At 46.2% G+C, this 17,825-nt stretch overlaps 1 protein-coding gene across 1 annotated transcript in view; it reads left to right on the top strand.

The window, feature by feature from the left end:
• Positions 1-17,825, top strand: part of ASTN2 (astrotactin 2) — a 469,553-nt gene that overhangs the window by 318,798 nt on the left and 132,930 nt on the right. Inside the window, exon 13 of the mRNA XM_078616120.1 lies at positions 14,614-14,780. Within this exon, the coding sequence (XP_078472246.1) occupies positions 14,614-14,780 (167 nt within the window). The remainder of the gene's footprint in view (positions 1-14,613; positions 14,781-17,825) is intronic.

The following is a 17,825-nucleotide window of genomic DNA, read 5'->3' as shown; positions in this document are numbered from 1 at the left end:
CCGCGGCGGTGTCGAATGTATTTGGGCGGTTTTTATTTTATTTTTTTTATTCGGCGCGTGAACCGTTCCGCGCTGCTGGGAGAAATTCTCGCTTCTCAGCTTTGGGGGAATTGCATTTTTTTTTTAATGCGTTCCGCTTTTATCCCGAAATGGCTCCGGATATGCGCCGCATTTCACGTTGCTGGTGCAGAATCCAACGTCACCTTTACGGCTTGTGGGTCTCTGAACTTCATCAGCGTGAGGCATTGCTTTGGGAATTCATCCCGAAGCCTCCAACGGAGTCCTTGGCACCATTGAGCATACTAATGTGACGTGTTATTGCACGTTTGAAAGTTCTCAAATCCACAGTTGTGACTGCAATTAGGATAAATTTGATTTCACTTTTTCTACCGGAATATTTATTCTCCAAGCCCATTCTTAATCGCGGTATATCACGATGTAAAATACGAATTGGGCGTAAATGGTACACTATTGACTCTGCCATACGCAGGCTATAGTGACGTAAATAAAATACGTTAGTAGCAATGTAGTTTGATCCATTTATAGATACGCCACTAAAACAAGTGAGAAATGACGGATACATTTTTTTTTCAAAGCGTCTACATGTCTCCCACCAATCTGAATCCACTTATTAACATAGATGGTGCAATTCTTTTGCCAACTTTCAGTGACGCTTAAGCCGTGGTCATTGATTTTGTTTTTCAGTTTTGTTAGAATTGGTGTGGCATCTATGAATGGATCGCCCTGTTACACGGCTAAGAGCGGTGCTGGCACAGTGGTTAGCACACTGCATTATGAACCCGGCAACCCCGAGTTCAATTCACGACCACGGTCAACATCCGTGGCGAGTGATATCTGAACTGATCCTGAGTGCCCCAGCTCCTGTTTCACCCATTCCACGCTGATCGGCGTGGTCAACTATGGTCAACATCCCCCATAACTACGCTGCTATTGCATTTTGCCCGGTGAAGCTCACTGAGCGTATTCGCCCTTTTTCAGAGGCGACTTGGCCGCACGTGATGATAGCTTGTCGAAGTGGCTGAGATCATCATCATCATTATCATCACACGTGGGAATCTGTAGCAGCAGCCAAATAATCTAAACGCACGCTTCTGAATGGAGAGGGGTGCGGGGGGGGGCGGCGACACTGGAGGACCCGGAGAAAAACTTAAGCGACAATGGAGAAATATGCAAACTCCGAATATGTAACAGGCATCATTAGGGTCACGATCAGATTCAAAACCTACTGCAGAGCATGCGAGGGAGATAAATAATGTGTCGCCACCCTGACTTGGTGTTGGAGGCCATCATCCAAAAGGAGCTTCGCAATAGGCTTTCAATTATTGTGACTATTTGTATTTATTCCCATAAATAGAAGCGGCATTATTTATCCATAATTGTAATGGCAGGAGAGGGGGAAAGGGGGCAAATTGAGAGGGCAATGAGCCTCCATTAACACGCGCGGCATGTTAAAAATGCAAGCGAATAAAATCATATTCCGACCGCGTGCCACCTAATTAGGGCAGCGAACGGCGGGCCGTGTGCATTGCCATGCTCGAGAGTTGACGGCGGCGACAGATCAGCTCTATTACGGTGGATTATCATTCCATAACAGCGGCTCCTTGAAATTCCCCGTGCTCGTTCACTTGAGTCGTGAGAGCATCGTGCTCCCATCCCCGTCGACTCCCCGCCCCCCCCCCCTAGGAATGGCAGGCGAGCCCAGGATCGGCGATCGGCCACGTCGAGGTTGCCAGCGCAATGCATGGAATGCGTTTAGAGCACAACGCTTGGGCGATATGGCACGCTGAGAATTATAATCGGCAGCGCTAAGTGAACAGTAAAAAAAAATCGTTACAGTTACTCAAACACCACCGCACACACCCACCCTTCCACATGCAGGGATGCTTTTCCTCGTGGCTGTTGTTGATGGAGAGCAACCTGTGGATCCGGAGCCGCGTGCGGCTCTTCACGAACCGCTGCGTGATGTAATGTTAAAAAAGAAACTAAAGACGGGGATCCCCCCGTATAGCCTTCACAAACTGTCGGGGCAAGTGCTGTTAGCGGAACGGCACACGAGGGGGTTGGGCGGCCAACACCGTGCCCGGCCGCTTTTGCAATACATGTTGCGTATGTACCTATTCACGTGTATTGCAGTTGTTGCAATGTTGAGTTTTGTACCGAATGAAAAACATAATAATGGCTCTTCTTGTTATACTGGCTGCCGACCAGTGATGTAGAGCAATAGCTATGATTTTACATTGAGGTGGTTGAGCCGGATAATTGCGTCGGGAGAAGCGGAGTGGTTCGTCACTGTGCGATGACGCCTCGTGTCTTGTACGTACATTGCACTTCTTTCGCACCACACGTAGCCAACCGCGCTAATCAGAGGTGCGGGGGAAGGACGACAAATCAAACACAGAAAGCAGTACTCAAGAAATGGGTTTTCAATCGAGATGATTTAAAGGTGCATAGCTCCAGTGGCTTCCTAATATCGCAAGGAAGAGCGTTCCAGACGGCCGCAGAAGCGCATCTGAAAGTGCGCGCTGCAGCAGCGACCGTTTTTGTTCGATCTTTAGCCAACAGCCACTGCCAGGAAGGCCGGAGTTCGCGTGATGGTTATACTCCTTGACGAGATCAGCGAGGTGTTTGTTGCCTCGTTCATTCTTTGGTTCTTTTGGTAAAGTGACGTATAAAGATAAAATAATAAATTAAAGTAAATACTAGCATATGACGTTTCGATTGCAACACAAGCAATCATCATCAGGTATAAATTAAATAGAAACACAAATCTAGTACACTTAGAAATGTAATGTAATACAACAGAGAGTCGGATAACATAACAGTCAACACCCTACCTGGTTGATTACGTTCTTCCTCAGAATGCTAAATTTGAGAGAGAGATTAAACACAGAACCAGAAACATATAGACAGACATATAAGCAGACAGATATCACAGAGATACATAGAGAGAGAGCAAACATAGGCACAAAGAGAAACTACGCCTCTGTGTCGAGGCCTTAAATAGAGAGAGGGGGGCGGGGAGAGAGGGAGGGGTTAGAGAAATTAGCATATTTGTGAATCGGACATTGAGTCATGGTATGTCCTATAGTCTGTTCTGGGTGACCACAGTTGTACACCATAGAGTTCAAGGACAGTGCATACATTATCAGAGTTATGTATTTTGTTTGTATTATGACTGCAGGTATTGTGGTCTATGCAAACATGACCCCTTGTAAAAAGGTGTCAGTTTTGTTGCCAGATAGAAGGGTAAAAAACCAATTATCATATTTTTACTGGCAAATGAGGTTCCCATAGTGTAGATGCTTGCCCCGAGCTTTTACGTTTTCCTTTTGTGCATCGAGTATCCGCATGGTTTGTGTGGTTGCGGTTTAAGTTTCCAGAATCAGAATCTTTGTTTAGATTGGAGGAATCCGACGAGCTATGAAGCTCTTTTTCACGGATCTCTAGTAAGAGAGAGGTGACCTGCGGTGTGGTGAGTGGCTGGGTGAGGTTGCCCATGAGCTGTAATGGTTCACACACGACACTTGCAATCCAAAGGTTGACAGGTTCGATTCAATATCCCCAGCGTGCCAGTTTAAGTAATGGGCGAGTGTCAAAAATCTGCCTGCCTCTGTCCACCCAGCAGTCTAAATATGTCCGTCACGGTTTGTCGATCAGCAGGTTTGCATGTGGCGGGGTTAAAAAAAAGTGAAGTGTCGTCAAACGAGAGCCCCCTTGTGCGGCGCGACAAAAGCGGGGGAGGCAATTCATCCAGCAGTCGATCGACAAAAAGGGCCGTACGTGTACCACGCGCACATCGGTTTGCGACAACGGGTCAGAAAACATCACGGGAGATAATTTCCAACAATTTCCACCGGAGCTCGCCGCCAATCCGTTTGCTGTCAGTCGCTTCAAACGTTTGCGCGGTGTAGGCCTGACCTCGGGGATCCGCTCTCACGGTCTCATCACCACCGTCTGACCCCCAGGTCCTCCCCCTTGGTGGCTGACCTCTGCCTCGGTAACCAGCCCCCCCCTTCCCAAGCCCACCCCACCTGTCTTCTCCCCGCAGCGAATGTGGCCGCACACATTGCGAACGTTCTAGGCTCCCAAGAGTAAATACTATATTTGGAAGCTGTTACTTCTTGCCCCGACGTTTCTCGTACGCTGGAATAATATTGCGGTCCCTTTTTTTACGTAAAAAAAGGCTGGTCAGTCGGCTTTGATTGGAAGTTGGACTTGTTGCTTAGTCACTATGAGAGTAGGTTTTTTATTTATTTAACTACAACCTGTGTACCATACTGAAATATTAAGTGTATCATTTTTTCTTGGTTCTTTCGGTAAAGTCACGTAGAAGGGAAACAATAAAATCATAACAAAATAAAACATAAAACAATAAAATTATCACGACGTTCGACTGCAACACAAGCAATCGTCATCAGGTGTGAAAACCACAGCAATATAAAAAAAAAAATTTGCTGTGGTTGCAGTCGAAACGTCGTGATAATTGTATTGTTTTTATATTTTTTTTTATTGTTTCCCTACGTGACTTTACCGAAAGAACCAAAAATATGAATCCCTGCAGTCACGAAAGCTTTAAATCCAAAGTGTATCATTGTTAAAATAGCCTGTTGTGGTTTTAAGGATTTTTTGTTTGCACGAAAAATAACTATAACCCTTGCCGTATTTCGTGCGTGCTGATTGAACCTGTGGCAATTACTTTAGTATCACGATTCAGTGTTGTGATTCGATTGGTGAGAAGAGCACTCTTCACTAGCTCGACGGAACCACATGAAGCCATACATTACACAAATCCAACCTTATTGTGAAGTCCAAAAAAATAGATTTTCATTCATGAATTTACGAATTGTAATATCTAATGTTCGCCGTATCGCTGTGTTTTACTACCCACATCTCGTTTTGAAAGCAGAGAGTTAGGCTCAGCAGTCTCTCACCTGGAGTTAACATCCCGCTGTGGTGGCGGGTTGTTAACTACCTCGCCTGGTTTACAGGAGGTCGTGAGTTCGATCCCGACCTTGATGACTGCTGTATATTTGGAGTTTGCGTGTTCTCCCCGTGGTCCGGTTTTTACTTCCACGTTTAGAAACATACGTTTAGAGTATTTAGCTGCTGTACATATTTCCACATGATGCTATCATTTATGGCCAGATCGCTTCTGAAAAAGCAATATGGCTGTGGGCCTTACCTGGTAAAATAAAGTTACAAAAAGTAATAGTTAAAGGACTTTACTGTGCATCCATTAGCAATCTGTACGCAAATGCTTCTTTTCATTTACAAAACCGAACAGCAGTCACACAGCAGGTTTTGCATGTCGAGATGATGGCACTCTTTTTGCACATCTTTTGCACAAATGAAACAGTGCTTGACTTTAGTTTGCTTTAATTACATACAGTAGACTCTCGATTATCAGCGCTAATGACGGGGAGGACGGCCGCGGATAATTAAAAATCTCGGATTATCCAAAAATATCCATTTTCCGCGGATCTCTTATTCCAAAAACTACTAATATAGGTGTACATTATGTTGAAATCGCACAGTTTCGAAAATTAAAACTCCCGGAATAAACGATCGGATAAATGAGTAAAAATGAAGCACAACTGACGATTTTGATTGTTACTATTTCTATTGAGAACGAATACTAACTATCGACCGATTGATGTGCTTGCTCAGCGATAACACTTTCCTGCTCCCATGCAGAAATTCGGCCCACCAAGTGGATAGCAGCAGAGTCACGCCAATCAACATCAATCAAACTCCGAACACTGTTGTAAAGATATGCAACTACTGTACTGTAGTGGCAACCACGTGGATTTTGGATTAACCGGAGCACATATTTGTTTGGTTTAAGCACGTGGCGTCTAATAAACATTTCCAAAAATAACAATGTGTAACTGTTTTTATATTATTAATTTGGACTTAAGGGAAAATCAATGAGTTATTAATTAAAGTCAAATCTCAGGTGCACGTTTAATCCGCAAATCGGATAAAGCGCACGCGGATAATTGAGAGTCTACTGTGTAATCATTATGGTTACAATGAAGCCAATGATCTATGGAGTTCAATTCCCACCCACGGTTAACATCAGTGACGAGTGATACTGGTAGGAACCTCCTGGCTCCACCAGCCCACAGTGGATTATTGTGTCCGTCCGTCTGTCGTGAATCAAAAAATGGGAGAGGTGGGGCTGGGTGGAGAGGGGAGGGTGGGGAGGGGCTGGGTAGGGAGGGAGGGGCTGGGTGGGGAGGGGAGGGTGGGGAGGGTGGGGCTGGGTGGGGAGGGAGGGTGGGGAGGGGCTGGGTGGGGAGGGTAGGGAGGGGCTGGGTGGGGAGGGGCTGGGTGGGGAGGGTGGGGCTGGGTAACGGGTGGGAGGGGTGGGGCTGGGTGGGGAGAGACTGTTCACCCCCTGGTGCCCTTATAAAACTCAACGTTTAACCTACTCACGCCGGCTTGTGCCCGCCCTCACAGTCGGGCATATTTGCGGAATACACCACGCCGCTGTTGACCCTAGCCATTGACCGAGCAACCCAACGTTCCTACCAGCTCCCTCCGCAGGAATGTGTTATCTGAACCGGTCATGGGCCTCCCCCCCTCTCCCATCATGGTGAAGTATGGTTAAAAAATCCTCATTGCCAGCTTAGCGTGGGGTAGGCCTACAACCAGCAGTTGATTGACCAAAGGGCTCCAAGTGAAATGTTACAAGTAGCAACATACCGTGAAACATTGTAGGGTTTGTGGGCAAACATGCATAGCCTAGTTTGAAAGAGTGGCTGGCACCACAAAGCACTTTATTTGCAAAGATGAGCAAGTTTCCATTACTATAATTACTAATGAGGCTTAACACATAAGTCCTATACCAACTCAATTAAAGGCAACTCTGAATGCCACACATGCCTGCACAGAATAACCACTTAGGCCAATTAAGGGATAATGTGGCTTCTCGGTTATATTTTTGTAATGTTTAATTAATGAACTTGGATGCAGTTTTTTTATTTATGCTTGCTATCTAATGCTTGCAGTTTCGGGGGGGGGGGGAATGTTTAATTACTTAACCATATTCCTTGCGTGAGTGATTTAGAACTATATTGAACCGGTCGGAGTAAAATCAATACCATGAGCTCTCTGCTTTAACCCGTCCTTGCAAAGTACACGTGTTATGGTTGCAAGTGCAACAGTTTAGCTGCGGTGGTTTTGGTTGGTTGGTTTTGCCCTCTCCTTTTCATCGCGAGTTACCGCTTGACTTGCATGGCACGGCAAAAGGGCAACAAATTCTCCCCCAGAAACCCATTACCGCATTTTGCTTTTTTTCTCATCAGTCCGCTGGGACCAAATTTGCAGGCTTTAGCCGCTTCTGGGAGCAAGGTTTTATCCGCACGCACACTCGTGCGCCCGTGGATTGTGCTGTTAGCCTTCCTTGGTATGGGAGTTGGTGGGCGGACGGGTAGCCGAGTGAGTGGCTATGTGTAATTGTCGATGCATGACAACAACAACAACAACAAAAATCCCCATAAATCAGTCTACGAAGAGAAAAAAAAGAGAAACATCCTTGCGGATGTATACCGGTGCTTGCCCGTCACTGGCGTTATGCGCTATAATTTCATATTTTATCACTTCGTGGTTTATCGATCTGCCTGGTTGTACGCCGCAAATAGGCCTCACTCTGGAAAGCTGGAATGATATGCCCCTTTGTGATGTTTACCTGGGAGACCAAATACTCCACATTCTTGCCGAGCTGCCATTCACGAGGTGCAAACATTTAGCAAAGGCAAACAGATGGAAGGCCCTCCTGCCTGCCAGCAGCCATCCAGTCTCTGGAGGTATTTGGGGGTTTTATCTCCCTGTGTGGCAATTTAAACAATGGGCAAGGTTCATTACAATACCCCCGCCGCCCTCACCTCTGTCGTCCCAGCAGTGATGCCACCCATGGGCAAAGGTGTTGGTACACCTACCTCCTATGTCCTCTAATCGGATTGGGGAGGCCACCATCCAGCAGTGGATTGGCTATGGCCGATGGCGATGATGTCCTCTCTACCCTGTGAGCGGCGTTACAGTGCCCGTCGTATTATTCGACGTGAGTTGGAGGTGTTTAACTGAGTTTCTCGAATTAAAATCCCATTACACCATCAGTGTCATGACCGAATTCCTCTCTTTGACGAAGTCTCAAAATAATAATGCTGTATACATTCCCCGTGCGGGATTGCAAACACCTTTAAATGAGATGTGTGCATCTCGCCGGGCATTGCCACGATGAGTGGCTTTACAGGAAAAAATAGATTACGTTTGCGCCAACACTCTGTGGTCTACACGTTTCGCCAAAGCCGGGGAGCAGCTGCTTACGCGTGATTTGCCATGTCCGCGCCTAGAGCCTCGCAGCAACACTCGCAACTCATTCACCCGGACCAGCAGCTTTTTTAGGGCTAGCAGATGGACGCAGGCTTCTGTCCTGGACTGGTTTCACGTGATAAGGGTCTCCTGGCACTCTCTGCATGGAGACCATTGTGTGTCGGTGCCAAATGGATGAACTGCTCACCAAAATGTTTTTTTATAGAAATCACTTCGCGTATCGTTTTTTCACTTTAAAAGTTCCCGTGCTCAAAATGAGAATGAGTTGCCATGGTTGTAAACGGTCGACACGCTGGACTTGCGATCCAGAGGTCGCCGCTCCTATTCGATATTACGGTACGCGACGTTTGAAACAATGGTGCGGCTTTCATTGAAGCATTGGGAACTCTGTCCGCCCAGTGGTGTAAATGGTTTAACTGCAGTCAGTTGATCGGCAGGTCACGTGCGGTGGGGTAAAGTGGTCGGTGGAGGGGGGGGGGCACTCTCATCTCTTTCAAGAACTCTGGCCAGCTTGGAAGAGGAGGCCAAATTACCATCTAGAGGGGTTCGCTATGGTGGGGCCTTTTCATTGAACAGTGGCATGAGTAAGAAATTGCCTAATTGTGGTGGGATAAAGTGCCAGATAAAACCAAAGAGTCCAGAGGCCACCACTGGACATGAACTACGAATGTTTGGAATAAAATAATTCATTAACGGGATTATAACCTCTTCATATACAGAGGATCCTAGAGCTTGGGCAATTATTGGTAGCGCCGGCTGATTACCTGGCGCTGTCTTCCTCCTCGTGCCTACGAGTGATTCTCTCTCTCTGAGAGCGAGCGAGTACGTTACAAGTTGAAATCATTGTTATAGAATTATTATGATTATTGTTATTAATATTTGGGGAGGCCTTTCTCCCAGCAGTGTGAAGTTACTGGCCGGCAACAACAAATTGCAAGGATTTCTGCTGACAATAATTACTTGTGTTAAATATTACATTTTAATTGCAGGCTTGCGTTGTTGTTCATGCTATACTGGAGTCGTAAGTGTTGGCATCTTTCTGACCAGACTTGAACTAATAGACAATGTTGCGTGGAATGTTGCTCACAGTGTAATCTTCAATACCTTGGTGTGTAATTAACTGCTTGTTTGATTTACAGCCCAATCACACACTGATAACATATTATGCATCGCACATAAGAGGCAAAACAAATGTAATTGCAGACAAAGGAGCATTTGGAATAATTTGGGACGGCTGATATCTTTTTCCCATGCCTTTTGTAGGCCCTGTTGTATGGCTATTAAATAGGGGTCATGGTATTATCACTGTCTATGTTGTTAACTCTCTGAATAACAACAACTTTCACGTATTCATTGAGTCATTTTAGAAAAAGATGTGTATTGATAAAATCAGAATCAGTTTCTGGTTTAGTTTTATTTTTGTGTGTTTGGGTGATTTATTTGCCTTGTGCTTTGTACTCCTATCGTGTTTTTGTGCTGTTTGTTGTCGTAACGTTCTTAACCGCCGCTACTAGACATCTGTGAAAAAGAGCTTTGCAGCTCATCAGATGCCTCCAGTATAAATACATCAGAATCAGAATATTAATTTCAACTGGATGGAATCCGATGAGCTATAAAGCTCTTTCACACAGATGTCCAAAAGAGTGAACAAGGTATGCAAGTGGTACATCCCGGTACACATGACAATGTTGGTCCTACGTTGGCATGTGTGTAATAAAGGACTCTCTCACGTGACCCTGACTCCTCCTCCTCCTCCGCACGTGACCCTGACTCCGCCCACACTCACGTGACCCTGTCCTTGCTCGCATTACATGTGTTTGGAACCGTTGAGCCAATGAGAACGCTGGCTCAGTGTCCCATATTTCCTGGGACGTTATATTGACGTAAATGTACACCGTAGGAACACGGGACATGGTGGCCTTGGAGAGGAACTCGTCCAGCAGTGGATTGATCATGGCTAATTATGATGACGAATGATCATCATGCTGTCATGTAATATGAACATGTGTTATTCAAAAGGAATATTTAGTTACGGGACCACCTACAATTATTTGACAATGTAATTAAAATTACAAATGTCGTAGACGTGAAGATAACATTGTGCACTTAAATAATTACACATAGGGGTGCAGTGGCGAGCTGTGAATCTGATCACTCGAGGTTTATTTCTCAGTCAGGGTTAGCTTCAGTGGTGACCGACGTCCAAACCCGGTTCCTTGGGCGCTCCTTTCACCAACCCACCAGCATGGCGAAGTAATGTGTGTTGACTTTTTTTCTCAACGTACGTAGCCAACCGTGCTAATTCGAAGAATGATTAGACACTCCTCCCTCCACCCCTCTCTCATCACTGACATGAAATGCAGGGGCATTAATCCGGCAGTGCATTGACAAAGGGCTGAAATTTAATACCAATTAATACAACTCATTGCGTTATTGTGGGTTTTTATTGCACTTATAACAAGGGTCATAACACCGCCGTGTTTTGTGCTCTTTAAACATAATTTTTTTCCCCAAACAACAATGATTGTTCTCGAATCAACAGAGCCCTTTTTTAATTTATATTTTCGCGTGTTCTGTCATTCACAGCAGCGGATAGTGAAGAGTAAAGGATGACAACACAGAGCAAACATGAAGCAGCCACAACATCTTTATTTGTATCATAACCATAGACATCACATGCAATAATAGGCTTATTGCATTAGCAAACAAGAACACATGCAGACATAACAATATCCAACACGCAGTGTCATAATTACATGTTCAACCATGGATATACCAAATACCCCTGCCCAGTGAACAGTCCCAACGCCGGAGGGAGTGGAAATGAAACATTATATTCGTTTAATCTAAGGGGGGAAGTAATTGGCTCACGGAAAGGCCCCCCAAGTGCATTTGTAGCTCCTAATTCCCAACCCCCCGCCACGATTGAAGCGCCCAGATGTTTCCCGAGCCGCCGTTTCATGCATTTGTCAAAGCTAAAATATTACTTCCCCCTCCATTCTCGCCACGTGGGAAGTCACTCTGTAGCATAAGAAATCTGATTGAGCAACTCCTGTTAATTCAGTCCAGCGGCACTTCGGCCGTGTCGATTGCCAGACGACTGGCCAGTGATGAGGAGTCGGCTAGAATTGTAGAGATGCTCTATTAGAGCTACCTCTAGTGTATGTACATGTGCATGCTTTTTGTTTTTAAATCCTTTATATTAAGTTCGCTTGCGTGCTTGCTTGCTTGCGTGCTTGCTTGCTTACGACCGTGCAAATCTTTCGGTCGTTTTTTAACCCACTTCCCGTGATCCAATCGAGCTGACATTTTCCACACAGACTCGTTGTGCGAGACAATTAATGTTCGTGAAAAAAAAATTCCTAAATTTTACACTGTTTAGGGAAAACAAATTAAATATTTAATTACCAATTGCTTAATACTGGCAGACAATCATCTCAAGCCAGAGGACGAGAAGACTCCAGCCGCCACGCATATAAAGGATTTATAGTGAAAAACTTCGTTTTTACGGGTTTACTTATTTTCGGTAAAGTCACGTAGGTAAAAAATTAAATAAATCACGACGTTTCGGGCGCAACACAAGTGTCCGTCATCAGGTGGGATGACGGACGCTGGAAATGTCGTGATTTATTTTATTTTATACCTACGTGACTTTACCGAAAGAACCAAGAATATGAATCCCTGCAGACACGAAAGCTTCAACTCAAGAATGCATGTGCATGTTTAACTTCTTTTGTACCGTATGTAGCCAACCGTGCTAATCGGAGGGCCCATCCGCCAGCAGTGGCCTGACCAAGCAATTGCGGGGCTGCACCTCTGCCTTGAACATCGTGTTACCTTTTAGTAGATATAGGGCGGGACATGGAAGATAAACGGCGTTCTTTTGATAGGTGACGAAAATCGGAGGTGTGGAAATGCGTACGTGGTTACGTAATGCATCGCAATATTTGAAACGTATTCTGTTCGAAGTGTGTGGTGAATAGGCTGCCTCCTGCAATGAAATACTGCAGTAATTGCCAATGTGCAACGTATGAAAAACACAAAGCACGTTTAAATAGGATTCAAATATCTTTTCTCTTCATTATAATAACCGTTCGCTGCTTAAAATGGTCCAAGGATGCATGCCTTTTCAATCGTCCTCCTACCACTTTGACTTGCATGCATTATAATGTGGTATCTAAAGCATAACTTAAAAGGTAAATTTGCAGAACTGCAATTTCCCACTCATGTCACTAAGGGTGCGAAGGCCCTCCGCCTGCATCATCTTCTGAGGCCATCCTCCGACACACAGTGGTGCACTACTCACTGTGGGAGTTACAAACGACATGATATCAATAGCACGTTTGGAATCTAACCGCCAACGTACGTAGCCAAGTGCGCAAATCGGAGGTGCGGGTGGGAATCACAATAAAAGCAAGTTAAGTTGAATTCTTCCTAAGATGAACATCGAGGAGATGCCCCCCTCCTATCCCATTTACAGCCCTGAAACCAGTGGTGGAAATTCCACTTTCCTATGACGAGGATGAGTATCCCCATAGGTCAGCTAATTATTGCATTTCCCACAAAATGGTGCGCATTTAATTCACCGAAACTCTAACCAGGATTTGAACTCTCGCAACATTCCGTTTGCGAGATGCTCATTCTACCGCTCAGCACGCTGGTCGGTTGTCCTTTTTATTATTGCAAGGTATTTAAATATATTTAAAGCATTAAACAGCTACCAGAAATCAGTAGTTGTTGAAACATGTGTAGTGGCGTATATTGAGCCACTGCGGCGTTTAGCGCCAGCTACTGAGAAAAGTGTGGAACTGTGCGTTGTTGAGTCTCTCTCTGGCACCAGAGTATGTAGGACATGGAAGGGGTCCCTAGGGGGCATGGTTCTCCTAACAGTCAGACGGAGGGCAAGTGAGGACGTGACAGTCTGGGTGAACCCGAGAGGGCACGTGACTAGGTGAGGGTAGCGAGGGGGGCCAACGGGTGGCGAGAGGGACATGTGACATGTGGTCCAGAGCCTTCTCTAAGGATCCAGAAGGGGGCGTGTCCGAGGGCTGAGCCAGGCCACGCTCAGAGGCGTAAAGGGGAGGTCCCGAGAGCCGATTCGGGCTGTCTTCATGAATCAGCCCGCGGTGCTACGTCTCCTTGCTCTTCGGTGTTCGGTCGTCACGTCTGGCATCGTGAGTCAGGCAGTACGTTACTGACCTGACTCAGATGATTAGTTAATCCGTTGGGGTCTGAGGTAACCGTGGTAGTTACCACCTATGTCGTTATCCCGTATATGTTGGGGTGTAATAATAAATGTGTTGCCTCCGAGTTCAAGTGTGTGCCTCCGTGGAAACGACTACGCATGCATTCTTAGCAACGATGTTATGGCAATTGCAAACTGGACACATACTTCAACATTAATCTTAATTTTTCATAGACCAAACTATGATTGATGTCAGCGCATGTCTTGCAAAAAAAGAAACCTAATATTGGCTGACTTTCCACCCTTTCGCTGGTTATTCACATTCTAGGACTCTTGCAAAAAAAAAACTGCCATTCCATAATGTCAGCCCTTATTTATGCAGAATCGTTTTGCTGTCAAGTGCAGGGAAAAATTAAACCAGTATAAAATGTCGGATCAATGTTATCAGCAGTGTGTGGTATTTATGTGCATGCGTAGATTTTGAAGCCCGCCAGTCCTGAATCCCATTGCATCAGCGTGGCAGGCACATCGGTCAAGGACCTTATATCTGTTCTATTGATGAATGCCAAGTCGAAGTCTCGTCTGAAAGGAGCCTCACAGTAATTTATCCCCGGAATTGTTAAAAGTGTAGGGTTTTATTGTTTTTAACGACTGCTCAATGCAAAACTTATAAGAAATAAGGCGACAACCTTTAGGCACAAAAGAGAGAGAGAATAAAAACTGTCAGCGAGATGAGAATAAAACGGAAGTTAAATATATTTTCATTCGGACAACTATTTATCTGTGCTATTAAAAAATCTGGCTGGTTTTTTTTTTGGGGGGGGGGGGGGCGATGATGGGGGGGGGGGGGCAGTGGGGGGGATGATGGGGGGGGGCAGTGGGGGGGGGTACGTCAAACGCCGATGCTTGACGCGCGGTGACAACGAGTGCAACGGAAATAAATGCGCGCAATTATCGGAAGCCGTCTGGCGTTTGGCGTCTAGGCATTCCTCCTGTCCTGCTTCGGCAAGTTGTCCGGTCCCAACGCTCACGCCCCCGCAACCTCCTCCCCTGCCCCGCTCTGCCACCAGTGTCCTCGGGGCCTGCGGCCCATGAAGGATGGGTCTGGCTGCTACGACTACAGGCTTGGCGTCGACTGCTCGGACGGGATGAATGGGGGCTGCGAGCAGCTCTGCCTGCAGCAGACGGTGCCGCTGCCCGACGAGACGTCCTCGTTCAACATCCTCATGTTCTGCAGGTGCCCCGGCTTGGCGTGCACACGAGGACGCACACGCACGCACGCACACGGTGGGCGGCACGAGGCGTAGTAAGCAAACAAAGCCAACGGGGGTGTAAGGACGCCAGGTGGCTCAAGGGACCTCCGGATAAATGGGACCAAATGCCAGCTTGAATTGAGATTCTAAGAAACCCAAAGATGAGGATCACTGTTCCGTAGATTGTGTACAGCTCTCTTCTCACCACATATGGTGCAGCGATCTTTAGTTTGGTGGTGGTCGGCGATGCGGCAATCGACTCATCTCGACGAGCTGTGCACGATGCACTATTCAAAGTTGATTTTTTGCGATAACGGATCTTTTTTATGATGATGTTTGGCGTTTCGACATCGCAGAGTAGCACTGATTTTGGATTGATTGGCACCCCAATCGCAGAGTTAAGTAACACCCCTGGAAAAAATAGTGTCCCAGAAATAAACGATTTAATTGCCTCGGCCATTTTGTATTCTTTGGTACCCCGGGGTACCGCCATAAGGATCATATATTCATCTTGTCTACAGCTCTGATTTCATCACATTTCCATCGAATCTGTATCTTTATTCTCTCATCTCACTATGTCTCTGACTTTTTGCCTTGAGCTCTTCTGTCAAAAGTCAAAGGGAGTTTATCCATTGAAAGAGAGGGGCCCACCTCTAAATAGTTTCTGCTTAGGGCCCCCAATATCGGCCAGGACGGCCACTGCACGCTCACTAAGGTGTGCAACCTCTTCCTCGTCACCATCGTCACCATCATCTTTCATCATTATCTTTCACTACCCTCCTCGAACAAAGACGGTCACTGCATCGCACGCTTTCAGATGCGCTTCTGTGGCCATCTGGAATGCTCTTCTTTCCGATATTAGGAAACCACTGAAGCTAAGCACTTTTAAATCCAGATTGAAAACTCATTTCATTAGAACTGATTTTTGTGTTTAGTTCGTTGTCCTTCCCCCGCACCTCCGATTAGCACGGTTGGTTACGTACGGTGCAAAAGAAGTTCAACATGTACATACATCATCCCGTTTTCATTACAATGCCACTTTGGAACATCATGATGATGAAAATGATGATGAATTACTTCGGTAACATTGTAAATGCCACTTTCCAAGAGTGGTCATGCATAGGGTGTCAGACGTGTGTGCGGGTTGTAGCCGTGTGCTGCTTGCTAGGATGTCAGACGTTTCGCTCCACGTGCCGGGGGCCTCTTGAGGTAATCGGAGCAAAACGTCGGACATCGTGCCGAGCAAAACACGCGGTGCATCCCGAGAACGAGTCAGAGAGAGCCGCCGATCCCACGAACAAACCTTGCGTAGCGTTTGCACAATATGCCAATCTCGGCCCACGTTTTAATGAATAAATAATGGACACCGTCCAACGCTCATATTCCGCATCTCGTATTAACGCTGCAAATCGACCCGTGGGGCTAACCAACCTTGCCAACACGCCAACGAGGCAACAGTCATCCTGGCCGTCGTTTTACTTTCCGTGTTTTTCTGTACATATGTAATTTTTTTTGCACTAAACAAGAGACCTTTACAAATCACGAGCGATAGGGAAAAGTGACACAGTTTTTTTTTGTTTTTCCCCCACGGACATCAAGCCCGAGGCCAGGTGTCCACCGGGGTAAGGGAAAGGGGGAGGGATAGCGATCGGGAATGTGGTATTTTTAGGGAGTGGGGATGAAATGTGAATTAATGTTTTTTAAAACTTCAAGCAAGTCGACAGCACCGAAGAGTTGGCGAAACCGCTCTCCACGACCAAGGTTAAGGCGGCTGCACCCTGCGGTGTGCTGATTACGGCCCTTTCGTGACGCCATTCCAGGAAGCGTCGGCCTCAATTAGCCCCCAATTACATGCCACTCCCGCCTACTAATGGGCCCCAGCCGGAGTAATGGCACCTTGCCTGCCCAGACAGGCATTGTGCCCTGCTTGGCCGCCCGTTTCAAGCCCGTAAAAAAAAATACACACTTGATTGAAGTTTAAAATTCTTCCCCACCGCGCTTTGAGGGCCCACCAATTACGGACGGCAAACAGTTTTTCGGGAATTAAGTTCGGCAGACTAAATACCGTTTATTAGGCCGTCCGCATGCGATTTCGTTTTAATGATCTGTTTTAAGCGCCACCGAGGCAACATTTTTTTTATCCTCGCAATTATGAGCTTGCTTACTCCAGGTAAAAGTGCGGTACTTTGCGTACTTGAGAAATGGCTGCGCGAGGAAATTGGATGAATATGCAAACGTTTTATTTACTTAGGCTAATTAAGTGTGTGTAACATCGACGCGATATTGTGCTACTCTCTAGTTAAGAATGCGTGGCGGAAGCTCCGCAAGGATTTTGCTACTCGGGGCCTCCATTATTTTTTCACGCGGTACCCCGCGTGAGTTTGTGTGCACGCGCGCATGTGCACACACCTGCACGTTTATATTTTCCACTATGTTTGCTGAGCACAGGTTGTACAATTTGCCCAGAGCGCCCAACTGCCAGCGACAATCTAGCATTGTTTAAGTCGTAATCGATGGGCTCATACGTTTCCTGAATTCGAGCGAGGTTGCACAAACTCTTGGGGAAAAGCGACATTGGCAGGGATTTCCGATTGCAGCAGTACCAGGGGCAGGAATCGATGAGTAATTTTCATGGAAAGAGTAACCATGACAATACCGGTTTCTGTTAGGCTGGCTTGGAGAAGGTTTTGTCGGTATAAGGCACCACCACTACATTACAAGATACTCCTCTGTAATCCTATATTATTGGACATGTGCGCCAAAATAATTGGATACGTGGTGTGCCAAGCTGTGGTAGTAGCAGTAGAAGAGTGACGATGAGGCAATGAGCTGACCACGAATGAGCGTGTGTGGATGCTTTTGGAGACCAATTGTGCTCCCACCCCTCCCAAATCCGTTGGATATTGAGCTTTGCACCGTCTGTCTGATTTGTAAACAGGACAATGCTATTATTTCTGTGTTTAGCATCAAAGTTATCATGCGGTACTCCATCCCTCTCGGTGATGAATGGGCTTACATGACAAAGCAGC

The sequence above is a fragment of the Lampetra planeri genome, chromosome 49, assembly GCF_965212315.1.
Source record: "Lampetra planeri chromosome 49, kcLamPlan1.2.h2, whole genome shotgun sequence".
Classification (NCBI taxonomy): domain Eukaryota; kingdom Metazoa; phylum Chordata; class Hyperoartia; order Petromyzontiformes; family Petromyzontidae; genus Lampetra; species Lampetra planeri.
The sequence above is the reverse complement of the archived record's forward strand: the minus strand, read 5'-3'. Positions and strand labels throughout refer to the sequence as shown.